The following is a 26,539-nucleotide window of genomic DNA, read 5'->3' as shown; positions in this document are numbered from 1 at the left end:
TGCTGTGGGGTGTATCCAGATGTGACTTGTGTTGGCTCAGGATCACAGATGAATTATATTCCCCATTAGGAGAGGTCAGGTCTCCACGTCTCAGGCTTTGTGTTGGAGGACTTTGCACTGGCCCCTGCTTTGTGCAGGCAGGAGCAGGTGCCAAAGGCAGAGGTTGGTTGTGGTGTATTGGGCCAAATGGGAGGAAATAATGAGCAATATTTTTTTTACTGTCAGTCCCAGGAGAGTGTCTCCCCTACTGTCAGTCCCAGGAGAGTGTCTCCCCTACTGTCAGTCCCAGGATAGTGTCCCCCCTACTGTCAGTTGCAGGACAGCACGTTTTCTTGGGACATTCAGTCTGCCCTAGCTTTCCCACATTAGAAATTAATCAGACTGAAGTTCAAGTAACTTCTCAACTATTCAACAACTATTCAAATAACAAATCACACACACACACACTCAGTACAGAATAATTCCCCTTTTATTCTGGGCACATTCTACGTCATGGATGATTATCGATATGATTATACACTCAGTGAGCTCTTTATTAGGTATTTATTAAACTTATTTTTTTGACTTATAGGGAGGTAAAGTGGATGTTTCGGGGGCCGATACTTCCAGTATATTGCTCCCTAATAAATAGCACGGTGGAAGCTAAATATAAACAACTACATAGCGTTGAAGTCTGGACTCAAAGTATGTGTTTCATGGTTTAAATACATAGCTATATGCTGAATACGATGGGATTTCAATGAGAAAAAAGTCCTGTTTTGCGTTTTTAGATCGACGAGGCTAAAACTCCATCCTAATGCCACCGGCAGTGGTGTCTGTATTCATTTATCGTCCCGACTCGTGTGATTTAAAAATCATAGAATACATTTATGTAATCAGTCGGCTATCGATGGCAGCCTGCAACCAATGTCAAGCACAGTTGGAGAAAAAAACCCCAGGGCCCGAATGTTTTAGTGCCTCTCATGAGAGTGGCCAGCCAGGGATAAACTTAATCTTTGTTGTTGTGTTTGGTACACAAATCTGACCGTGTGCTTGTAACCAAGATATTTTAAAAAAGTAACGAAGAGCTGCATGTCAATCATTTGCTGACGATACGGAGCCGTGTGATTTTGTGGTTGCAGAGCGATTTAATGCTTTGTTTGCTTAAATTAAGTTGCTGCTGCTGCCATCTATGATGAAATGCAGTAGCATAGCATTTAGCAATGCAGTTCAGTGGGACATTCACTTTTCCTCCCTTTTCTTCTTCTGCTGCTATAGCCGATCCACTTAGAGGCTGTTGTAATGTCTGCTTATTTGCGTTACTGTCACCTTCCTGTCAAATTTGACCAGTCTGGCCCTTCTCCTTTGACCACTCTCATGAACAATGCATTTTGATTGGCTGATTAAATATTTGCATGAAGAAGCTGGTGTACAGGTCTACCTAATAAAGTGGCTACTGAGTGTATATTGCATGTAAGTAACTGAATTGAAGAAGTAAACACACATGGCTATATCCCTACAAACCTGATTTCCCACTATAAATCCCACACAAAGAAATAAGATCAATATAGGCGGATAAGAGCAGTTCTGATATGGAGGTGGTTCTAGAAATACTAAGTATGTAAATGTTATTTTTAAAAAGCAATTTTTTGAAATATGACTAAAAGTAGATGTAAACCAGTGATATGCAGTTCTATTCCCTAAACTTCCTTGCAGCTGTATTACACGAAAGCCCTGATTCAAGCGAATGGAAATAAAAACTACAATTTTCCAAATAAAAAAGTCCAGAATCCAGACCAAACTGAGGAAAGGCACACCCGCCTACTGTCAGGCCCAGGAGAATAAACATTCATTATGCCCTCACTTTTCCAAATTAGAAGTGATTCAGACTGAAGTTCAACAATTTAGCTGTTTTAACAATTCTAAATATTAAACTGGCAAAGAACAAATCCCACAGTACAGGAAAAGTCCTTTCTTATACCAGGCACATTCTACTTTAAGATGATTATTGATATGATTATATATTGCATAAAGTAACTGAATTGAAGAAGTGAACAAACATGATATGATTGCTGTATTCCTACCACCCTGAGTTCTAAACTAAACAAATTATTCATTTTTCAATGTTTTCATCAATAAAAAAAGTACGAAAAAATAGTTTTCTGTTTAAAGATTCTAAAAAGAGCGACAGCAGAAGTATAGTATCACATAGTTTAACATACATTATTGCTTACTGAACTGATAAGTTGACTAGTTATTCAAAGCCAACATTGATGCTGCAAGTGTATTTGAGACCACCTTTCCACAAAAACTCATCGATGTTAATCTGTGGCCTTGTTGTGCAGTTAAGCAGTAAGTATTAAGTATTACATAGTCAGTGAAATAATAAGAAAAATGGTTATCAATAGAATGCATATTTGACAGCACCCACAGACAGGTTGCCATGGTGATCTCAAATCAGTTTGATAATTCTGCTGCTTCTGGATCCATCATCCTCTTTCGGTTCTTAAAACACCTGGAGGCCCAAAGACTCACAGCATCGCTCCATCATCTCAGTCTCTTCTGAAACGTCTGGAATGAAGAATGAATCACATTGTTTGAGATGGACACATGCAGGCAGGTATGCTGTACTGAACAAACCAGGACACAAACAGCAGCTGCTGTACCGTAGATCATGACATGACCACAGATTTACATGCACGTAAAAGGCTGAAGAGGAGGGGGAGTTATTGACCATGTAGACATAGCAATATACCTGTGAAAATGTCTGTTTCTGTTTTGTGGTCATTTTCCCAGCTTTGGATTTAAATTCAGCTAACAATAGCCACTGTTCAAGTGGTTCCAGGTTATTCCTTCAGTCAAGACGGTTTTGGGAAACGCCTTGAATATAAAGGAATATTCTCATGAGGAAAACCTTTGATCTCTGTGTAGATCATTTCAGGAAAACGGGGCCCTGGTCGGAAACACTAAGTTTGATGATTTGGATCAGTACAGAGTGCCCTGTCACATCCTCACACAGTCCTAGAGTGGCTTCCACTGGTTACCTGGGAGGCCAGTCAGGTCCTCAGGGATCTGGCGTAGACCCAGTCTCAAGGCGGTTGTCATCCGTGTCTTAATTTGATCCACAATGTATTTCTGTGAGAGGTTTGAAAAACAAATTTGATTGTTTCCTGTAAAGTGATCTTTATCGAGGCGTTATATCTGAACTGTTTTTTTTCTGTTGTGTGTAACAACAATCTACATTTATTTGAAACTGAAGAGGATGCAACCTTTACTATATTACGGGGTGATTTAATCAAAGTAATAAAATGTATTTGGCTCAGGCAGCTCATACAAACTAACTAATGAAAAGTGTTACTGCCTTGCATGCATTATTATACCATGAACATTACATAAACCACCCCCTGGATAATTAGTTGTTCCATGAAAGCAAGCTGAAAACGAACCTGCAGATCACTGAACTCTTTCAGCATCTTCGTCTTGGCATTGTGGAACATGGTCTTTTTGAAATCCTCAATTGCACTTTTAATTTTCTCCTGAATCTTTCTGAAAGATTCTTTTCCTGTGATGTCAGAGCATTCTGAAAATACATTTCACACATTTCTATTGACAATGGAATTTTACATGTTAATATCAACACAATTGACACGACTTGCCCAAGTGCCGACCTTGATATGTTTGCTTCATCTTGTCACGGATTGAATCACTGAGGGAATTGTAGATCAGCTTCTTTCTCTGTAGGATTTCATTCTCCAGTTTCCTGTGCACTTTTCTTTGCTAGATGATATGAAAGGGAAGATGTTTCAGTTCAGTAAACCTTTGAAAAACTATTGAGGTCATTGTTGTACTGGAGCATTGGGGTCAGTTTCTAATATTTGCATCAGTATGAAATGTGTAAGACTGCAAGAAAGGAGATATCGACTGTAGAAGAGGCATTGAAATGGGTTCTTACCTCTGTTCTAATGTACACCAGACGCAGGTATTTCTCTTTATCCCTTGTCCTGATTATCAGATAGTCATTTGTGATGAAGTTCTCTTGGAAACTTTCAAATTGCGCTTGAATTGAGGTCTTTCGGGTCTTTCTGAAAGAGGTTCCTGAAGGTCCAGTGCTTGGGAGACAGTTTAGAATGATTTGTTGTTAATCTGAGTCTCTTGTTATACTTAGACAGCAAAACACAGAAATATGGGGCTGTTGTGTATGGAAGCACATTCCAGGCAAAATTCTAATGAAAATATATCTTGATTTTCATTGGTCATACAGCTGCGATGGAAAGACAGTATCAAAATAGTTTGTATTTTGTGAGTTGTATTCTGATGTGTAAAACAGGATTGGCAGTTTAGTGATGCATAAAACACGTGCAAATTGTGTTCTGCAGATCACAAAACAAATGTGAATTGTGTTTTGAAGTTCACAAAACACACAAATAATATTGGGCCTAAATTTGGTCCATAATACATGTAAATCCCATGATTTGTAGCTTTGCAGTTGCAGTGACAAATCTTTGTAAAATGGGTATTGTAGTCCTATAAAAAATTTAAAAAAACTCTTGCAAAAGGGAGACAAGACCTGTTTTAAAACATTGTTCAGAGTTTCAACCTCGTGAATATGATGTTGATTTAATGTCCTAACAGCTTGTACTTCAGAGTGCATCGTGGTCTGTGCCCAATTTTTATAAGATTAAATATTACTGAAATATAATTGGTCACTCTGAATCATTAGATATTGGTGTGATATTGGTTGCACAAAGGAAAATACATTATTCGCAAAGGCAAAAGTCACTCACCCAAATATCTTCTGGAAGTGGTTGTCTTCATTCATCTTTTTGTACATGGGTTCTGACAGAGTGTAGTTCAGATCAACTAACCCTCCTGTTACAGATCGGTAACATCCATCATTTCTACACATGGCTTTAAGCGTCTTGTGGTGGCCTCTGTTATCAGGCCCTTTCTGTACAAAAAAGAAATACAAATGAAAAATCGCAATGTAGCCTATGGAGAGCAAAATGTGCACCAGGCATCCCCTTTTCACTGTACAAGCTGCTCTGAAGTGACATGAGGTTTACATGAGACTTTATTTGAGTAAAAGAGTAGGTCTACTCGCCAGCACATTCATGAAGGCTAAAGCACTGACATTGTCAGTGAACGTGTACCAGCGATGTGATTAATTAATTCCCAGGTCATTATCTGATATTTGTAATATAGACCATAGTAATAGTGTCTTGGATGACAAAAACATCTTGCAGTGAACATTATTATAATATATTTATAATATCTATTATATATTATACAATATATATTTTATTTTATTTTAATTGAATGTCCCTTTTGTGAAGAGAGATATTGTATGGAGCTCAGGGAAGCCAACATTTAATGTCCTCATTTGAGGGACACAGGGTCTCAGGAGGTTAAATTACCAATATGCAAATTCTGGCAAGGTCAAAATGATTTACACTAGAATTTTCCTTTCCATGTTTAGATAAAATTCTAAAATGATTTGATGATTGATTAAAGAGACATCGTCACTAACTGAATTGGCCAAAGATGAAGATGAATAAATAAGTTTGGGAAAAAGTAAAAGCAATTTCCACTGTTCACCTCAGCGAATAGGCCTTTTTGAATAATAGAAAGTGCAGTAATTCACTTTAGCCTGCACGTCAGAATGCATTTGACAAAATACAATAAAATAACAATTGATCTGATCATATGAAGCTCATCGTTATGCTTATAAAAGTTAATTCAGTGAAAATCTGTTTATGACAAGGCAACATGCGGCAATATTCAAACCTGTTTATAACAAGGCAACATGCTGCAATATTCAAACCTGTTTATAACAAGGCAACATTAAACAACATTAAACAATATTTAATGTCATGGAAGTAGGCAGCTGATGACCTGAAATTCAAAATTCAGTTGATTATTGCATTTTGAGATGCCAGTATTTATTTGATTGATTGATTGACTGCCAGCAACAATGTCAGGAAGGCATTGCAATTTCCTTGACTCCTGGATTATTTTTACCAGCCAAAAACTGGCAGTTGCCAGCTAAATCCTTTACTGTTCTTATATACTTTTCTACAACCTTTTATTTGTAATATAACATGCATGCATCCTTTTTCTTTGTAACATTGTGATATGTGTGTATGTATTTTAGGGTTGCAACTAACGAATATTTTGATAGTCGAATAATCGTTAGTCGAATAATCAATTAATCGAGTAATCAGATTACAAACCAGACAATTACTCAATGGCTCTTATTTAGCCATCAGCTTTTACATTTACCTTGAGCTTTTGCATGTTAGCATGTTTTAGGCATGTGCTACCTAACAATAAAGACAATAAAGATGAATACTTTGTTCAGAAATACTTCTTTTAATGAACTTTCCTGCTGATACAAAAGATTCCCATGGATTCCAATATCTATTTTTCAAAGTTTTAAACCAAGGATAAGCAAAGTAGCAGCAATAAAATATAACAAATAAAATAATAAAAAAGAAACAAAAAAAGAAAAGTGCATTCTGTGCTTTGTGCATTCTGTGGTCTTCACTCTTGCAACTATCACAGTATTGAAGTGGAGGAAAGTCAGCTTCTCTACATGGTCTTGTGAGAGGCTGGCTCTCTTCTGAGAGCAGATATTCCCTGCTGCAGAGAAGATGTGCACTGACGGGGTGGATGTTGCAGGAATGCACAGAAAAGATCTTGCCAGATTTGATAATGTGGGAAAATGCCTCTTATTTTCCCTCCTCCATCTGAGAGGGTCTTCCTTTTTGGGTATTGCTGGCTCTGCAAAGTACATCTGAACTTCATTTCAGCGCTGCGGACAGAAGCCCAACCGTGTTTTTCTTCCAGCATTTGCCTTGCTGCCACCATATTGGACTCATTATCACGAACTACTGCTTTTATTTTGGTAGGCAAGATGTCTAATTTTGCTACCACCTCCTCCAGCCACATCATTATGTTTGCACCAGAATGTCTCTCCTCAAGAGGCATGGTGGCAAGGCTAAAAGTCTTCATTTGCATCATCTTCACTGATGAAATGGCAGGACACACCAAGGTATGCCTCTGTTGCACGACTAGTCCAGACATCAGCTGTCAGTGTGAGGGAGCTTTTGACTTCTTTAATGGTCTCCTGTACCTTTAAATACATCACAGGTGATTTTAGTTAACAATTTGAAGTGCAAGACCCATACAGTGTATTCAGTAAACCTTCAACATTTACATTATGGCGGCCGTTTTATGCTTTAATCAAGATTTTAAATATTGATCAGCGATCTTAATATTATTTCGTCATGAATTCTGTCATTATATCAAACACAAATTTCTATTTTGTGTGTATGTGCATATGTGCATGTGTGAGAGTGTGAATGTGTGTGAGAGAATATAACACTTGTACCTTCAGAAAGGTTCTTTCATATTTCTTTACCATCAAGTGCATGAAATGAGCTCTGGATGGAAGGGTGTATTCAGTGTTGAAATGCCTAATCATTTCTTGAAACCAATCGCCATCAACCATGGACAGTGGTCCTTGACCAGCATTTGATATAGAAATATATATATTTGTCAGGCAAAAGAGTAAAATTTAATTTAAACTCCAATACTCCAGTATTTCCAAAAAATACATTCAAGCCATATTCATTCTTGATTCTAGAATTGTGTGTAGATATTGAAATGCATTGTAAATAAATGTTTCCCATCTATATGTCCAGTTTCATGATAAATGGAGATGCAAATTATTAGGGCTGTCACATCTTTCCAAAAGTTCAGTTCAAACGAGATCAAACAAACCCGTTAATTTGAATGGAACTCACATTGGGCATGCACGTATAGACAGGAGTTGAAGATCTTTTTGCGATTTAGAAAGGATGAAATACTCAGATGTTCTCTAAACGTGTGCACTTGGCAGCAATATATTCTCCAGCTACGACTGTATAGCCTAATGTTTTCCCTTCAAGAAATTCTCCCCCACCACAACGAGAACAAAAATTTAAATGGCCGGTCTCCTGTACCCTTGTTTAACATGCCATTTCCAATCAGTTTTTTCCCTATAGCTATATAAACTGTGCGTTTTCAAAATGAATACAATGTGGTCAAGTCATAGTTTCCACATATGTAGGCTTCATTAAACACGACGGACAGTGTTGCTAACATTGACATTAACATTAGCCTAAGTGAATTAACCTTAACTAAGATGGGCACTGCATGGTTAACATCAGCTAAATTCTGGTTCGTAATAGGGGGCTACGTTGTGGCAGCGTAAGTGGATGCGTATAGTTAACGTTACACCGCTACGTTTCTTTCAAACTAATGGGCAACATTTTAAAAACATGTTATTTTAATGATTTATCCAGACTGTGCAGATCAGGATTACTAAACACATTGCTAATTGCTATTAGCTAAATTCCATTTAGTTGGCATGGGTCGAGCTAGGATGTGCACATATATTCTGCGGATATGCACATATATAACTAATGCTCTTTTCTAAAATAAAATAAAATAGGAATTTAAAATAAGTGCAGAATTATTTATTTGGTGAGTAGCCGTGATATAAGCAGAAAATATTTATATATTTCTATATAGAAAACGTTACAGCTCATAACGTGAAGTAACGTAGCTTTTAACATTAATATTGGCTAGCTAGCTAACTAGAAAACTAACTTACCAAGACAAATCTTCATCATCCAGAGAGCCAAAGTGCCTCCTCTTCAGACGCTCCAGCATCATCGATGTGCTCCCATGCCAGGCAAGTTCGGCTCTGCAAATGTTGCACTTCACAACATTCACATTCACTCAAGTAAGCGGTAATACCTACATGTTAGAGCATTAAAACACTTGTGCAAAAAACACTAACTAATTTGGTCATCGATTTTAGTCGAATATGTTGATTAATCGTTGCACCCCTAATGTATTCAGCATCTATTAAATGTTTGTATTTTAAATGTGTATATTTTTAACATCATCCATTTAACACTTATTTTTGTCTTATTTTTAATATTTTTCTGTTCATAAAAAAGCCTAACGAGAGACGGGAGTTGAAAACTAGCAATTGCTATAATCTCTGTATGCAGAACATTAACTATATTAACCTGCTGTAACAGGGATGGACTGTAGCGTAGTGGTTAAGGTAATTGACTGGGACACGCAAGGTCGGTGGTTCTAATCCCGTCTGGCCACAATAAGATCCGCACAGCCGTTGGACCCTTGAGCAAGGCCCTTAACCCTGCATTGCTCCCAGGGAGGATTGTCTCCTGCTTAGTCTAATCAACTGTACATCTCTTTGGATAAGGGCATCTGCCAAATGCCAATAATGTAAAACACAAACTCACTGATTCCAGCACTCTGTCTGTGGCATTTTTCAGGCATGTTGTCTCTGCTGTCTTTACTCCCATCTCCAGTTCTTTCTGGAGTTTTTGGTGAACTTGGCTCAGATTTTCATTCAATTTTTCGCATGTTTTACCCAGAACCTTTTCAAGTCGGTTGAATTCGTCGTCATTTGAAGACTGTTTCTGAAAAAAAGACAATGCTTACTTGCATTTCTATCGATAGCTAGATTAAACATTTGCTGTTGATATCAGTTCCATTTCCAATTTTGTGAGACAATGAAACAAGTCAGTAAATAACAAACTAATGTTTCTTACAAGCTACCTAGTTATCTGGAAGCTAGGTAGCTGAACACCAGAATTCCAGCAGATTGTTTTGAAAGTGTAATTGCCTATTGCACTCACTACTTCAGCCTGGCTCCACCTACTACACTCACTAATTCAGCCTGGCTCCACCTACTGCACTCACTAATTCAGCCTGGCTCCACCTACTACACTCACTAATTCAGCCTGGCTCCACCTACTGCACTCACTAATTCAGCCAGGCTCCACCTACTGCACTCACTAATTCAGCCTGGCTCCACCTACTGCACTCACTAATTCAGCCTGGCTCCACCTACTGCACTCACTAATTCAGCCTGGCTCCACCTACTGCACTCACTAATTCAGCCTGGCTCCACCTACTGCACTCACTACAAGTGTTTCTCTTTGGGAAATCACTTCCTAGGTCCAGTTACTTTTTTTGTGGTGGGCGGGACTTTAACATTCGACTTACGACTACGACTTATAAGAATATGTGGTTAAAAATGTTAAAATCAACAATTTTCCCACTATATATCTTGATTGACATCTTGAGGTACTCTGATCACTATTGGGGCATGGCCAGAATAAAATGCAAAAATAATTTTTCTGCATCAGTTTTCTTTCCAAATTATATTTTGGAAATGTCAGAAAAAAATGTTTCTTTATAAAGTAGGCATACAAACACATGGACAAAAATGTGATCTCCTGGAGAGCGCAATTACCCTTTAATATTACATTTCCGACAGAGCAATAAAATTGTGTTTTCGTTGTCATAGGATTATACTTTTTAAAAACACATTAACATTTACATACTGAAGGAGTCAAAACATACCTTTGAACTGAGAGCATCCTTTGAAAAGTGAAGATATGAAATGATTCCAGAAACCTCAGATACATAATCTTTCACTTTCTTCTCGAAATGGGAGACGTACAGTTTCTTCATGTGCTCCATCAGCGCTGGCAATTCTTTGTAAATAGTGAAAAAACAGCTAGTTAACACTTAAACCATGCGTCTAGCCTTCACCTTGTGCTTATGTACTGTATATACACTAAGTGAGCACTTTATTCGGTATTTCTACTGCTGTAGGCTATCCACTGAAGAGTTATGACGCATTGTGTGTTCAGAGATGCTCTTCTGCATACCACTGTTGTAATGTGTGGTTATTTGCGTTACTGTCACCTTCCTGTCAGCTTTGACCAGTTTGGCCATTCTCCTCTGACTTCTCTCATTAACAGAGCGTTTCTGTCTGCAGAACTGCTGCTCACTGGATTTCCTTTTTGTTTTTTGCACCATTCTTTGCAAACTCTAGAGACTAGTGTGCGTGAAAATCCCAGGAGATCAGCAGTTTCTGAGACACTGAAACCTCCCTGTCTGCCATCAACAGTCATTCCACGGTCAAAGTCACTTGAATCACGTTTTTTCCCCATTCTGATGGTTGATATGAACATTAACTGAAGCTCCTGACTCATATCTACATGATTGTATGCATTGCACTGCTGCCACACAATTGGCTGATTAGATAATTGCATGAATAAGTAGTTGTAAGAAAGTAAAATTGTTCCTAATAAAGTACTCGGTAAGTGTATATAGTCAGTGAGCATTTTATTAGATAGACCTGTACACCAGCTTGTTAATGGAAATATTTGATCTGCCAATTATGTGGCAGCAACTAAATGCATAAAAGCATGCAGACATGGTCAAGAGGTTCAGCTGTTTTTCAGTCCAAATGTCAGAATGGGGAAGAAATGCAATCTAAGTGACTTTGAACTTGGATTGATTGTTGGTGCCAGACAGGGTGGTTTGAGTATCTCAGAAACTGCTGATCTACTTGGATTTTCATGTCTCTTGCTAGACTGGTCAAACCTGTACGTGGATAGGCTACAACAGCAGAAGAACCAATAAGTAAAAAAAAGGCTAATAAATACCTAATAAAGTGCTCAGTGATTGTATCGTGCTGCAAAAAAGTATTTGCCCCTTTTCTGATTCTCTATAATTTTGTATTATTCACACAGAATGGTTTCATACATTTTAATAAAATGTAATATTAGAAAAAGGGAACCTGAGTAAACACAAAACACATTTTTCAAAATCAGTGTTTCATTGATTTAATAACAAGAGTTATCAATAACATTTAATAACCATTACCATTAGCAGCAATAATTGTGACCAATTCCTTTAATATGATATCAGTCTTCCACATCACTGTGGAGGAATTTTAGCCCACTCTTATGCTTTAATTAAGACAAATACATTGGTTTTTCATAGTGATATATAATATAAAAACGTTTTACCAGTTTCATTGCGATCCAGAACAGTTGACTTCCCTTGTGCAGTACTCTTGAATTCTTCAGAACTCACAGTGAACACATCAAAGAACTCATTTGAACGGTCTTCATCACCAAGCAGAAATTTCTTAAGTGAAATATAGAAAATATGATTGTTAAAGAAGGTTTTGGTCTATAATAGTGGGGAAGTTACTGTGAAAATGTAATAGGAAGTATTTAAGCTACAGCACAGCCACCAATAAGATAAAATGAGTTGATTAAACTAAAAGTACTTTTCAAGTAAAAAAGTGAACTTGAAGCTGCTTATTGAAAAACATGAATTAGGTCACCTATGGGCCTTGCCATATGTCGGCTAATGCTACTCTATTTATGCTTAGGCTCCTTTCAAATAACATAAATATTCCTTCAGTTCACAGTTAATTTAGCTTCATGCTTCTTCAAGTCAATTTCCTCAAGTCAATGGAGAAAGTAAGCTGGCATATAGAGAATTAACTTTTTTTATGCATTTATCCTATTCGTTCATATTTATTCCTGTATTTGTCTGTGTGTAAGAGCAAGTTTCAGGTAATGCTACCACGCTAAACCTCACCTTTGTTTTAGCTTTGAAGACTTTACTGATTTTGTCTTTAAATTTCTGATTACGGCACAGTATACACGCCTGTTTTTCTTTCTTCTCATATTCCGGGGTATCCTGAAAAAAAATGTATTAATAAGAATTGTGAAATATGTCCTATTAAATATTTAATATTTATTTAACCTGTCCTTACCTTGTTAATGTTAAGGTCCTCATCTGTGATACGATAATTTCTGGTAAAATCAGAAAAGTTATTCAGAATTAGAAACATGAAAGGTCCGTACACAGGTGTATTAAATATTTCTGAAGATATTTATAATGTAACAGCTAACTTTCTGAAGTTCTCTGGATTGATGATATCTGTATGGGTGCAGATGAAGGTGATATTGTAACACTCTCCTCCTCCAGCAATGGTTCTCAATGATGTATCAAAGATTTCATTGGCTACTTTCTCAGACAGGGCACGTTTCATATCATTCACAATCCAGACAGAGGAGCACTGGCTGAGACACTGTGGGAGTTTAATGAAAATCTTTCAGTATTGTCAGTTTCAACATTGTCCATGGAACCCACCATTGTAATAAACAGAATTCAGTAAACGATTACAGCTTGAAGCAATGACATCACCTCTTTCCACATGTCACTTCTGTATTTACTGACATCTCCAGCTCCAGGCAGGTCCACCAGCACAATCCCCTCCAGCAGAGCTGGAGACTTCGGCAAGGAGATGGTGACTCGCTTCACCAGAGGCCAGAACTGCTTCCCTTCATTTGTATCTGATTCTGTATCACTCCGAATGTAGCATTCAATGCCTTCAGACAGTTCTGCGACCTGTAGAGAAGTTTTAGGAGTAAATTGTTTATATTTTAAGAGAAACCAGAGAACAATTGTCGGAGGGTTGCCGGTTCGATCCCCCGCCTGGGCTATGTCGAAGTGTCCCTGAGCAATGCCAACCATTTACCATTTACCATAAAGACGTCCTCTTAAAAAATATTATTTTAGCACTCACAGTGTCAAAAGTCAGAGTCTTCATTCCTGTGCCTAGAACCACAGGAAACTCTCTGGCTCCCACCAATTCACCATAAACTTTCTTCAGGCCCTCTTCTCCATAAACGGCTGTAATCTTTTCTTTTGCCATTTCTGCAATTCCATCATCGTTTTCTGCAATGGTGTCTTGTTGGTCATTTTCATTTTTGAGTGAGTCTTGGTCATTTTCATTTTTGAGTGAATCTCGCAGGAAACGTAGTTCTGATTTCCAGTCCTGTAGTAGAAATTCCTTAATCATCAACGTGTATTATCATTCTGTTTGCATTTAAGAGTACATGGAACATGGTGGGGTTGATTTGTTTACAGGAACCAGTCACAGTGTGTTTCTATATTAACTGAAAGATACACATGTACCCCGGTTGCACATTTGGATTCGCACCATCTGACATGGATGATGTAAGGCAGCCTGAATTCCTAGAACCATAGTTACATGCATAGCTTCTGTTCTATTTCAATCTTTCTTAATGTCAGAGGACTGTGCTTTAAAGCACATTTGGATGACTCATACCAACATAGTCACAAGGAAACGTATCCATCTCATGACTGCATGGTGAGCAGCTATGTTGACCCTATAGAAACACTCATGACTGCATGGTGAGCAGCTATGTTGACCCTATAGAAACGCTCATGACTGCATGGTAAGCAGCTATGTTGACCCTATAGAAACGCTCATGACTGCATGGTGAGCAGCTATGTTGACCCTATAGAAACGCTCATGAGCGCATGGTGAGCAGCTATGTTGACCCTATAGAAATAGGAAAAGAACATGGTGCAGCGCATATGTCATTCAGTGGCCCGCCATTCAAGGAGGTAGATATACTGGTGGAATGGCGTCTAATTCCCTCAGATATAGGAAGGCCTTTTAACATGTTGGCATGTGCAAGGACCTCGATAATCCTCTTGGGAAGCCTCTGCTTTGACAGGGCTCTGCTCTTACTGTGACCATCATGCCAGACAAAAGGTATTCAGACCTACGAAGGCTGGCAGTTGCCCTGATGTATGTCTTTAGTGCATGCACTGGGCACAGTTGCCCTTGCATTCCAACCCCTTCTCAATCCTGAGTTTGGGGGGTGAAAGGCCCCAACTCAGTGCTCTGATTAATGTGAAAAGGAGATGAACATTTGGGAATAAAGGATGGGTTCGGCCACAGCGTGATCCCTGAGTCATCAGCGTTCCAACGCATGCATCTTAGCAGGCAGGGTGGATTCTGCCATTGGCCCCTTCTGGAAGCAAGAGACTAGTGGGTGTTTGTGTGAGTTCACACTGTCTGGTTTCCCACTTGTCACGATACACCTTACTCCAGAGGTTGATTTGGAAGCATCCTCTGGAAACTGCAATATCACTGGCACTGAGCAGAACAGTGGACTTCACCATGCGATTCACACCATGCTGCAACAGTTTCCACCTGTTTGCATACAGTGAATGAGTGCCCAAGAGTACAGGATGGTTTGTACAACTGCCCTCAGAGGCCAAACACAGACTCACAGGCGATCTGGGTCCGGATGTCATTTGCGACTATGCAGTGCTCCCTCCTTGGAACTGTCACAGCTCCCAACGAGGAGTATGAGCAGCACAGGAAGCCGTCGTATTCCTGACCAGCTGGGATACACCAGCAGAAGCTTGTAGTTGCTTTGTCGAACCCTGTCTAGTGTCAGAAGAAGTGAGGGAATGGGAGGAAATGCATACAGAAGGCCATCTGGCCACACATGACCAGGCTGGATGTTTCCCTGAAGGAGAACCACAGGGGGCAATGCATTGTCCTCTCTGAGGTGAACAAATCCACATTGGCTTCGCCATGTCAGCGCCAGATCTGTTCCACCGCCTCTGGTATGCTATTTCCACCAACTCAAACCTACTTCTGCTTCTGGTTCTGGGCTGCTGCTGGTGAAGGTTCACACCTTTTAAGAACCGGCTTGCTTTTCCACGGGCTAGAGGGCCAAGTCATTACGTCACTGTATATTCAGTATATCAGGACATGACATGACTTTACATCATCACCTTACAAATGTTGCTCCTGGCTTTGCGAGCCTACTTCGGCATCCAAACAGAACTGATACAGACCATTTGTGCTGCTCGTCGCGATTGCTATGGACAGCGATTACATTCAAGAAGAAAGGTAACTACTTCACATGTTTTCATTCTTATTAACACTGAACGTAACATTTTAATGTTAGCCTTGATCTAGCTAGCTAGCTATGTTTGCACTGTGAAATTTGTATATACAATATGATTTCGTATCGCAGGCAATTTACGTTACGTAACAGTTGTATTGACTGAAAATGGTGGTCACAATTGAGGTGAGAGCATGGCTGTGGGGCTGAGGAGATGGTGAAAGGCCCAGACGTGCAGCTGCTACACCACCTGGAAGCTGCTGACCTGGTTCCCCTATAGTGGTTGACCTGATAGACAGTGGCGGAGCTGTCTGTCCACACAAGAACATGCTTGCCCTCTTGGACTGACTAGAGGTGTCTTAGCACCATGTAAACTGCCAGCACATCTGCAGGATGCTGCAGTCAGCATATGGAGCAGTCGGAGGAAGAGACCGGGCTCCACATCTTGTGGCTCAGGAAGGGATCAGGTGGAGTATTGTCTCCCACATCTGTAAGTCAGGCTCTATTCGCTCTATGGCATCCTTCTGGTCTGAGTTACAAGCACACTGCTCTAGACTAGAATCCGGTGCTGTGGTCTATTGCTAATAAGGTGGACTATGACAATCTATGGATAGAATGCTGTGGATTCTAGAGCTTCTCTGCAGCCTCTGGAGGAAGAAATATCCGTTGCTCCAACCCAGGTTACCAACAGATTAGCTACCATCAGTGAGGAAAGTTGACCTGCTTATCACTGCAATTTGTGAGAAGATTTTTAAGAACAGACGGGTGGATTATGTTGACAATGTTACATGCATGCAAAAGACGGAGACAAAATCCTCTAGCGTGGATGAGAACTGCGGCATCCTACGCGCGGAAAACCTGCCTCTTATTCTCTCCTGACATGCGGCAACATAAGCAGGCTTAACCAAACATCAAAACCCAATCTCTTTTGCATTTCTTCCCTCTCCCACATCAATTAGGAGGCCAACTTAAATCACCTGTGGAATGGAGGCGTGTCCCACTGCCTGACGTCACAGCAGCATGTGCCAAATCAAACAAAATAAAGGGAAAAACTAAGAAAACAAGGAGTGTCCGTGTGTGATTCCTAGTCGTAACAACAGGTACTCATGGGGGCTGCCTTACGTCATCCACGTCACAGGTCTCGACCTGCACTTGCGAAAGACGGAGATAATTTGAACGTGCTCTAAAGCACCATCGTCTGACGTTAAGAAGGAATGAAATAGAATTAACAACATTAACATGAAGTTATCATTCTTTATATCTTGTAACTGTCAGAACCGAATTTGGATTGCTGTGTTATAGCAAATTTTCTGTTTTATGTTAACCTGCTTACCTCTGCACTGATGAATTCAATATCAGCTTTGTATTTGCTGGATTCAGTATTAGCTTGTACATGCACAAAAACGGAAGTGCAGGCATGCATGCTTCCTGAAGGTAGAAGTTGGCTTTCTTCGACAATTGCGTTGATCAATGAGCTCTTTCCTGCTCCCGTCTTCCCGAAGAATCCAATGTAAATTTTCTCTTCGTGGTTATAATCTTTTAGACTTGAGATCTTCTCTCTGCATTGGGTAGATACAATAACTATGGGCTCAATGAATATTACTTATGTTCACTAAAAGTATTGAAGAATTTTTGAAACAGTTGCATCATTTTCACAACTACATGTAATCTAACTTCACCTGCCTAATACAAATGTCTAAAAATGAACCCAGTGAGCAAAGCCAGAATTTAATCTCGGTTGAGAGACAGGTTTAGAGACATTTTGACAAAAACTGACTTACAGACAGGTTAATCCCAATATAGCTCCGGTTTTTACCCAGTGTAGCCTGACTACTTCTTGAGCTGTTCATTAGAAAACTTTTTTTTTTTACTGGATCTTCTGCTGCTGTAGCCAATTCATTTCAAGGTTTGACATTTTGTGTGTTCAGAGATGCTTTTCTAGATACCACTGTTGCAACACATGGTCATTTTAGTACTGGCACCTTCCTGTCCGCTTAGAACAGTCTGCCAGTTGTCCTCTGACACCTCTCCTTTACCCTTTCAGTCCCCAGCCGGCTTCTGTCAAATAAAGTGGCCCTGTCACAATAAATTTTATCCAGGCGACGCATCTAACATTCTAAACAGTTGTACTGGCCTCTGTGACATGGTTACTGTTCTGCAACAGCGACTGTTGCTATACCGACGCTGCCTGCTAGCTGGAATATACGAAGATGGCATATCCGTCATCTCCCAACGGAGAAAGCCACCCAGCTCCTAGTCCAGGCGCTTGTCATTTCCCACCTGGATTACTGCAACTCCCTCTTAGCCGGTCTCCCAGCTTGTGCCATCAAGCCCCTCCAGCTCCGGCCCTAGTGTGGGCATTTCAGGCTACTAAGGGGACTGCCCCACACTATATACAATCCTTAATCACTCCCTACTCCCCAGCAAGACCACTCCGGTCTGCCAGCTCTAGTCGCCTTGTGGTTCCCTCACTATGAGCACCTGGCGGTCGAGCTGCACGTTCACGCCTGTTTCCTCTTCTGGTTCCTCAGTGGTGGAATGACTTGCCTACCACTGTTTGTTGACCGAAGTAAGGATGATGTCATTTTAGAATCTTCATCTTTACATATTCTAGCTAGCAGGCAGCATCGTTATAGCGACGGTCGCCGTTGTAGAACAGTAACTACGTCACAGAGGCCAGTACAACTGTTTCGAATGTTAGACATATCACTCGGATCATTTTTGCAGCCCGGAACAAATTGGATGTGACAGCCCCACCCAAATCCCAAGGGATTTTGGATTTGGTTGAGAAAATTGATTAAGTTAAGAACATTTAGTATGGTTTTAATATGGGCTCAATACAATAGTATAGTACTGTCATTTTAATTGATTGAAAAGGTATAAGGTTTTTTATTTTTAAAGATTTGCACCATTCTCTGTAAACTCAAGATCATGTCTGCATGCTTTTATGCATTGAGTTGCTGCCACATGATTGGCCAATTCTATATCTGCATTAAAAAGCTGGTGTAGGTCTACCTTAAGTGGTCACTAAGTGTACATCCTAGTCAGCTAGACAACTTGAACTTTTTAACCAAAGGCAAAGGTTTTAACCTGAAGGCCTAGATTAAATTTGACCAACTTCACTGGGACTTTCACTTGTCACAGATTCTTTAACATTCTAATGCTAAAGGTAAATTATTATTCTTGTTTCAAAAAACAGAGTACTGCACAGCTGGCTTTTACAAGTAGTAGTAACAACCTATCACTATTAAAACAAGTGCTGTTTATTGATCCTGGGTTTACATTGACATCACATTGAGTTCCACATTATAAATTTTAAAAGAAAAACTTTGTACTTCAAGTCTTCCAGAAATGAGTTTTCTCGGCAGGAAACCCCTTCGAGTTTGTTGTCAACCTCAGATATGGCATCTTTTCCAACCTGGAATGCATCTTCACCTGTTAAAAGACAGTTGTGACAAAATGCATGAAACAGTTGGCTTTTTCATGTAATGGGCCCTATTTTCCAGAAATCCTTATCGCATGAGTTCGCAATGGGTGTGGATGCTGACTGTTGGTATTTTCCAGAAAGCGGCGAGAAGCACATATCTCAAATTTATCGTCACAGGTGGCCAATGGGCTGGATTATGCTGAATAAAATATCAGTGTGTGTTGAAGCTAATTCCCTTCAGGAGGGCAACATTAGCTCAGGAGATAAGAGCAGTTGGAGAGTTGTTCAACGTGTGTTGAAGTGTCCCTAAGCAAGACCTCTAATGTCTGAATTTTCGTCTGTCAGAATTTAAATAAATCATGACCTAAATGTTTATTATGGGAAAGATTTAGTTTCCCATTAAACCTGTAGCTGATCAGGTTAGAATTGCTAAGAAATCCTGACAACAGTATCGTGAAGTTAAATAAAAAGGGAATATCATGGGCCAATGATGCCGTTTGCAACAGGATTTCATTACGTTGTTGCTCAAAATGAAAAATATATAAAACGTATGATTCTGTCATTAATTCACAAGAATGACTTGGCTTTTTCTAAAATGTAGGTAAGAATCTTTGAGAAATTAGCACAGTTTAAGTTCATGGTCATTTCTTTTTCAAGCATTATTCCCTTCAATCTTATAGAATTAGTACTGTACTAGTATCATATGTAAAGGCTGTCAATGATTGAGTTCACTCTGAGGTACTGTAGATTATAAAGAAGAAGGTAAGACACTTACAGGTTGAGAGAAGTTCTTCTGTCTCATATGAAAACACAGACTGTCTGTTATTTTTCATCTTCCTCTTCTTTGATTTCACATCTTCATTCCCATGGAGCTTTCTTTTACCTTTCTGAGGAGCTGGAAAAGTGTGTGTGAGACCTTGAGGTATTAAAATGACTTACATCATGTTCCAGACACCTAACACATATATTCACATAAACTATACACTCACTGAGCACTTTATTAGGAACACTATACAAATACTGGGTAGAGCCTCCCTTTGCTCTCAATACAGCCTCAATTCTTCATGGCATGGATTCCACAAGATGTTCCTTTGAGATTCTTTTCCATGTTGACATGATTGCATCACACGATTTCTGAAGATCTGTCAGCTGCACATTCCAAAGGTTTTCAATTGGATTCAGATCCTGCGACTGGGAAGGCCACTGAAGAACAATGAACTCATTGTCATGTTCTTGAAACCAGTTTGAGATGACTTTTCTGCTCACCACACTCATACAGAGTGGTTATCTAAGTTACCGTTTCCTAAGAAAGAGCCCAGTGTGTGTATGTTCACAAACACAATATATTTGAAGGCCCCCAAACACTCACACTCATCTTCCACTTGTCCCTCAGTTGGTTCCACTGGTCTTTTGTCTCCATCATCTTGGGTCTGCGGTCTTACTTTAAGACAACATTAACATGTTCTATATTAGGGCCTTGCATTTACATCATATCAATAGAAGTATATCAACACCACAACTGTGCTTGTTTTTTTATGCTCATGCTGAGTTTCTAACTGGTAAAATATTTTTCAAAAACATTATATTTAAAATATATATTATTTATGTTACAAGAAATGAGATGATGTTAGTTCTGTTCAGTGTAAACAGTCCCCCATCTTTCTGGTGTGGTGCCTTGCTAGTTTACTCCAGTATGTCTGCATGGTGGTATTATAAACGTTTTATAATTCATCATTTGTCTTGCCCCATTTTTGTTCTTTTTTTAAATACTGCATAAATGCCAGCATTTAATTGACCAACACATGCACTGTAATCAACCATCACCCAGTGCAAGGAACCTCGGCGTGGTGATGGACAGCAGACTGACAGCAGACTGTCCCTCTCCGAGAACATTGCGGTGGTGACCCAGTCATGCAGGTTCTTCCTATACAACATACGGAGAATCCGCCCCTTTCTCACCCCCTACTTGACTCAGCTCCTGGTGCAAGCGATGGATTTGTCCCGCTTGGTCGACTGCAACTCCCTCTTGACTGGCCTCCCAGCGTCCGCCATCAGACCCCTCTAACTTATCCAGAATGCAGCAGCTTGTCTGGTCTTCAACCTTCCCAAACACTCGCATGTCACCCCCCTGCTTACTTCCCTCCACTAGCTGTCATGGCTTGCATCAAAATCCAAACATTGGTGCTAGTCTTCCAAGCAGTTAAGGGTCTGCCCCAGCTTACATCCAAAAAATCATCAGACCCTACACCCCTGCCAGACCTCTTCGTTCGGCCTCCACAGGCTGCCTGGCGCCTCCCCTCTCCAAACTTCCACCTCCTGCTCACGACTACTGTCTGTTCTGGCTCCACGGTGGTGGAACAAACTCCCCGTGGAGGTCAGAACAGTAGAATCTCTTTCCATCTTCAAGCGCAAACTGAAGACGCACCTCTTCAAGCAGCACCTCTCCCCATCCCTCCCTACCTCCCTGTGAACCTTAATTGTTGTCTTTATGTGATTTACTTTTTTGTGTATCAGTATTTTTAGTTTGGCTAGGTAAGCAGTGTTTGGCTAGGTAAGCGGTTTGTTCATACATTTGCGTGTTGCGGTATTACAATTTAAAAATGAATAAATATAAAAATGTGACGATCAAATAGGCCCTGGTCCTTATCTTTGTTGTGCAGGTAGCTGTTGAAATTTCAGCGCACTTATCCCTGGTTATGGGTATGCACTTTGCACTTTGTTGTTTGTTGTGCTTTGAATAAGAGTGTCTGCCAAATGCCATTAATGTAATGTAATATAAAAAAATGAATAAAGTGCAATAAAGGACATTATAAAACATTAAAATGAAAGCAAATAATAAAATCAAACATTCAAATATGCATAGTGAAACTTACCACATTTATATGGCCCCAGATTTAGTCCATTTTCAACTGTGTCAAGCACTCTGATCCAGTGCAGTTCCCTCTCACTTAATTCTTTGGAACCAGTGACCTGCTCAATTGGATAGATAATCAGATCATCAAGACGATGACCATTCTTGGTGAAATGATCAGGGATTGGCCGATGTTGACATTTTCTGATGGAACTTCTGTGGTCTTTGAATCTTTTTTGCAGTGTGGTTGAGGTCTTCCCAACATATTGCACCTTGCATTCTTTACACTGGATGACGTAGATGACACTTGGTGTCTTACAGGTCAGGGATTGTGGGATTTCATATATGTTTCCTGTAGCTGCACTCTGAAATAGATCCGATCCCTTTAATATATGCTTGCAGCAGATGCATCCCTGGGAGTTACACTGATGAATGCCCCTGCGAGTGTCTGCTGTGCTGGGACCTTCCTGAGCCATGGGGGCCGTCTCTGTAACAGTCTTCTCTGAGGGGAAAATGGGGTGTAATTAGGTTCCAGTGGCCTGAGGAATGAATGGAAGTGGATATTATAATTCCGCATGTAGCTAATATTACATGACTCACCTTTATTTGTCTTTCCAGTCTTAACTGAGAGATATGAATGAAACTTTTTTGTTGAAGGAGTTTATAGTGTCAGTCAGTCTCCTTGATAATGCTTGAGAATACATGAGATTCAGTGAAACCACCCTAATTGTAAGTTTACATTTCTGGCAAATGCTCATATGGTCTGAAATGTAAGAAATGTTAAAAGGTATGGGCTGAAAATTGTGGTGAATACAAAAGGGGATGGGGTCATTGTTTTACAGTTTTTGACAATTGTTTTCACACTTGTCTCAATACCATGTGCAATTTTTCAAAACACTTAACACATTCACCATATCAATAGACTATGTGAACTAAACTGTGCATACTTTTGCATTGCTTTGATACCAAAGGCATTCAATCACCACTTCTTCCAAAATTCATGAATACTCCCTCTCTAGTCATTGTTCACTACCAGCAAGAGTCTGAGCAAATACAGCGAATTTCGCAGACATTTAGATACTCTGTTCAAAACAGTTAACTTTCAGTTCAAAACCCCACAAAATTCTGATCACTGTGGATGGAAATATGCTGCATTTTGACAGACAAATGAAACTATATGCTTGAAATACAGACAGATCATTCTGATTTTTGCAGAAAGTTTTAATTTTTTTTTGTTTGCAGACTTGTTACCATCCATACATCATACTTGCATTGACAAGTGTATGTATATATGGAAAATATAGATGTAGTTGTCACTGAAGAGATTTTTCCACTATTACATTACATTACATTACATTACATTACATTACATTAATGGCATTTGGCAGACACTCTTATCCAGAGCGACATACAACAAAGTGTATACGCATAACCAGGGATAAGTGCGCTGAAAGACCCTAGAGGGAAGTACAATTTCAACTGCTACCTGCACAACAAAGATACGTTTTTTTTCTTCAAACCGCAAGACGCAAATGTATGAACAACCCCTTAACTAGCCAAACACTGCTTACCTAGCCAAACTAAAAATACTGATACACAGAAAGTAAATCACAGACAGTGATTACTATTACTATTACTGTCGTATATGTACTTTTTCCTCGTTATGAAAATCTATGGCCAAATGCAGAGGACAGGATGGATGGGCCAGGCCAACAGTAGACTTATGATACTGATAGGCAGACAATATATGTGCGAATTACTGTATGTAGTGAAAATATTGCTATTTGGTATGTATTTGTTATTGATTGTAATGTATTTTGAGTAATTGATTGTATTGTATTTTTCTTTTCTGAACTACAGTATATCGTAGTTATTGTATATAATGTTATTCTGGGTTTCTGATACAGTAAAACATTCATACATTAACCACACTCAGTCATGACATCTATTGTGAGAGGCAAACCAACAGATCAAAAGTTTCTTTAGCTGCTTGGCTTGAAGTATTTGCTTATGCAAAAATAGAGGAAAGGGACACACATAATATATGTATTTAGCAATGTTCCAAGTTGTTTGTGTTTTGTAGTTCATTTAACTACAAAACACATTGGAGTGACAAAGTAGTCTTATGGGAGAAAGCATATGCTATAGTTATGGCAGCACAAGTCACTTTTGGGGGAAATATGAAGTGTTTTTGTGGTTGAAGTGCATTTTGCACCAAAGGTTAACTGATGTGCTCAGATGCGTGTTTCAAAAGCACACTGTGTGAAGTGTTTTGAAGAAGTGGACATGGTATCGAGACAAGTGTGAAAATGATGAAACTGTAATTGTCTACTTCAGTTCAGTAAGTTTCCTTTTCTCAGTAAGTTTCCTTTTCTCAGTAAGTTTCCTTTTCTCAATACACCCCGCCCAGCTGTGCGTGTCTGTATGTGTGTGTGTGTGTGCGTGCGTGTGTGCGTGTGCGTGCGTGTGTGTCTGTGTTTTTGACTTAGTTGTCCTTAGTGCCACTGTCACATACAGTACCAGTCAAAAGTTTGGACACACCTTGCCTTTTTCTGGCCACTGTTTGTAATCAAGCAATTCCTATGTGTCAAAGTGCAGATTCTCATATTTCAACATCAGATGAGCCTCAAACCATCCTGCTGCTGCCAGATATGCTGTAGATACTACAAGGGACATTTCTCCTGACTCATTTTCCTGTTGTTCAGGAGAGACAACCCCTGACGTATCTACTGTGTATCTAGTAGCAGCAGGGTTGTTTGAGGCTGGTTTGATACCTCAGACCCTTGATGACTTAAAGCCATTTAGCCAACAAATGTGTTCTATACTGTATCAGCATAATTTACAGCCAAATCTAGTCCCACCTCCCAATTCCCATAGAGATCCATTCAAATGCAAAGAGTTATAGTATTGCTTATAGGACAACCTGAGAACAAGATATCCAGACTCTGGTGATGTTGATAGGTCACAGACATCAGGAAGTCATGCTATGCAATGGATATATGCAACTAAATACTATTTTATTTGACATTATGTGAAAGTGTCTCAAACATTGAAATGGGGGGCTAAGTATAAAAAGTTCTGTAATTACTACATGGTGCAACCAAAATGTATAAAAACATGGTTTAATAAAATGTGAGAATCTGCACTTTGACCACATATGAATTGCTTGATTACAAACAGTGGAAATAAAACATTCATTAAAAAATCCAGAAAAGGGCAAGGTGTGTCCAAACTTTTGACTGGTACTATAGTTTGGCCAGTTTATAAGCACCCCCTCCCCAGTCTCATCTGCAACTAGTGACACATTGGACAATAGTGTATCTGGGAGCATGAACTCTAGGATTCATGCAAACATGCACAAACATATTTCAATACACTGAAGAGCAAAGTTTAAAAAAGGTATCCTTGTGTAATCATACCACGCCATTCTACTGACAATATCTCATTGAAGACATTTATTATCCATTCAAGAAGAAAAAAACTCAACCAGGAAGTGGTGGTAGGTATTATATCAGCCACGTGTCATAACCAACTTCAATACCTTTCAATCCACTCTGTTTTGATTTCATCACTATAAGCTGTCCCAACGGTGTATGGCATAGGTGATTTTAGGTCAGTTAGGATCACTAAGACAACCGTATAACCGTATAACTAAGGACTGAGATCCCTCCCACAAAGCTTTACGCTGCCAACTGTAACGTATGCAGTATTATATTCAGTGGAGTCCATAAGTATTTGGACAGTGACACATTTTTATTGTTTTTGCTCTGTACTCCTAATTTTAACTTTCATTTGCAAACAGTTGAAATAAAACAATCACATGTCAACAGCAGAATATTCTTGAAATTATGTATCAAGCAAACAAAATAACTTAGAGTTTGACTGAAAGCAAGAGAGCATTTCATCAATGTGTCTTTGAGCATACTCTGTGGTCAGCACTCCAGCAGAGTTTCTCATCATCTTTGCCATTTAATTTCTCAAAACAAAAATGCAAATAAACCAGGTACTGTATGAACAGCCTCAGAGCAGTGAGGGATACACATCCCAGGTTATACACATGACCAGTTACTGACCACCAGTTACTGAGACCACAATGATTTCCTCATACGGTATGTAGCCACTACAACCACATGTAATATATAAAGTGTGATAATTATATAGGCAGTAAATCTTTGACCATTGAGGGACTCACCAGTCTTTCAATGAAGAGCCAGGCTCATCTGATCTTCACCTGTTTTTCAAGCCTCCCAACAAGTTTTTCTCTTTAATAGTCTACTTCAGTTCAGTAAGTTTCCTTTTCTCAATACACCCCGCCCAGCTGTGCGTGTATGTGTCTGCGTGCGGGTTTGTGTCTGTGTGCTTGCTTGTGTGTGTTTGTGTGTGTGTGTTTTTTTGTGTTTGTGTGTGTGTCTATGTGTGTGTGTGTTAAGATAAGATAAGATACACTTTTATTGAACCCCGTGGGGTAATTTGTCCACTGCATTTGACCCATCCTAGTTACCTAGGAGCAGTGGGCAGCCACAGTGCAGCACCCAGGGAGCAATGTGGGGTTAAGGGCATTGCTCAAGGGCCCAACGGCTGTGCGGATCATTTTTTTATTGTGGCTCGACCGGGGTTCAAACCACTGACGTTGTGGCTCCCAGTCAT

At 39.6% G+C, this 26,539-nt stretch overlaps 1 protein-coding gene across 10 annotated transcripts; it reads right to left on the bottom strand.

The window, feature by feature from the left end:
• Positions 1-451: 451 nt before the first annotated feature.
• Positions 452-26,242, bottom strand: LOC133132223 (nuclear GTPase SLIP-GC-like). Of its 10 annotated transcripts, none has more exons than XR_009709098.1 (21): positions 26,085-26,241; positions 21,915-22,431; positions 20,411-20,482; positions 19,817-19,936; positions 18,950-19,049; positions 16,948-17,173; positions 13,466-13,717; positions 13,084-13,287; positions 12,789-12,967; positions 12,650-12,689; positions 12,472-12,573; positions 11,889-12,009; positions 10,429-10,562; positions 9,300-9,479; positions 8,636-8,781; positions 4,764-4,927; positions 3,932-4,088; positions 3,648-3,756; positions 3,426-3,559; positions 3,024-3,114; positions 452-2,550 (listed from the first exon to the last, which is right to left on the bottom strand). XR_009709098.1 is itself a non-coding variant. In XM_061247527.1 (20 exons), exons 2-20 carry the CDS (start codon positions 22,366-22,368, stop codon positions 2,486-2,488), a joined length of 2,904 nt encoding a protein of 967 aa, XP_061103511.1. In that variant the 5' UTR covers positions 22,369-22,431; positions 26,085-26,241; the 3' UTR covers positions 452-2,485. The 10 variants fall into 10 exon arrangements, 5 of the variants coding, with proteins under 5 accessions (XP_061103511.1, XP_061103520.1, XP_061103565.1 ...); XR_009709093.1 differs by having other exon boundaries at positions 8,636-8,742; XR_009709095.1 differs by having other exon boundaries at positions 8,636-8,728.
• Between the last annotated feature and the right edge of the window lie 297 nt (positions 26,243-26,539).

The sequence above is a fragment of the Conger conger genome, chromosome 1 (genome assembly GCF_963514075.1).
Source record: "Conger conger chromosome 1, fConCon1.1, whole genome shotgun sequence".
Taxonomy (NCBI): Eukaryota; Metazoa; Chordata; class Actinopteri; order Anguilliformes; family Congridae; genus Conger; species Conger conger.
The sequence above is the reverse complement of the archived record's forward strand: the minus strand, read 5'-3'. Positions and strand labels throughout refer to the sequence as shown.

Excerpts from the sequence above, each read along its gene's own strand:
- LOC133132223 (XM_061247527.1), bottom strand. The coding sequence starts at position 22,368 with ATGGCTCAGGAAGGTCCCAGCACAGCAGACACTCGCAGGGGCATTCAT. Across the intron at positions 13,718-16,947 it reads TTGAATTCATCAGTGCAGAG|GACTGGAAATCAGAACTACG; the intron begins GTAAGCAGGTTA and ends TTTCTACTACAG. Across the intron at positions 3,560-3,647 it reads GATGAAGCAAACATATCAAG|AATGCTCTGACATCACAGGA; the intron begins GTCGGCACTTGG and ends ATGTATTTTCAG.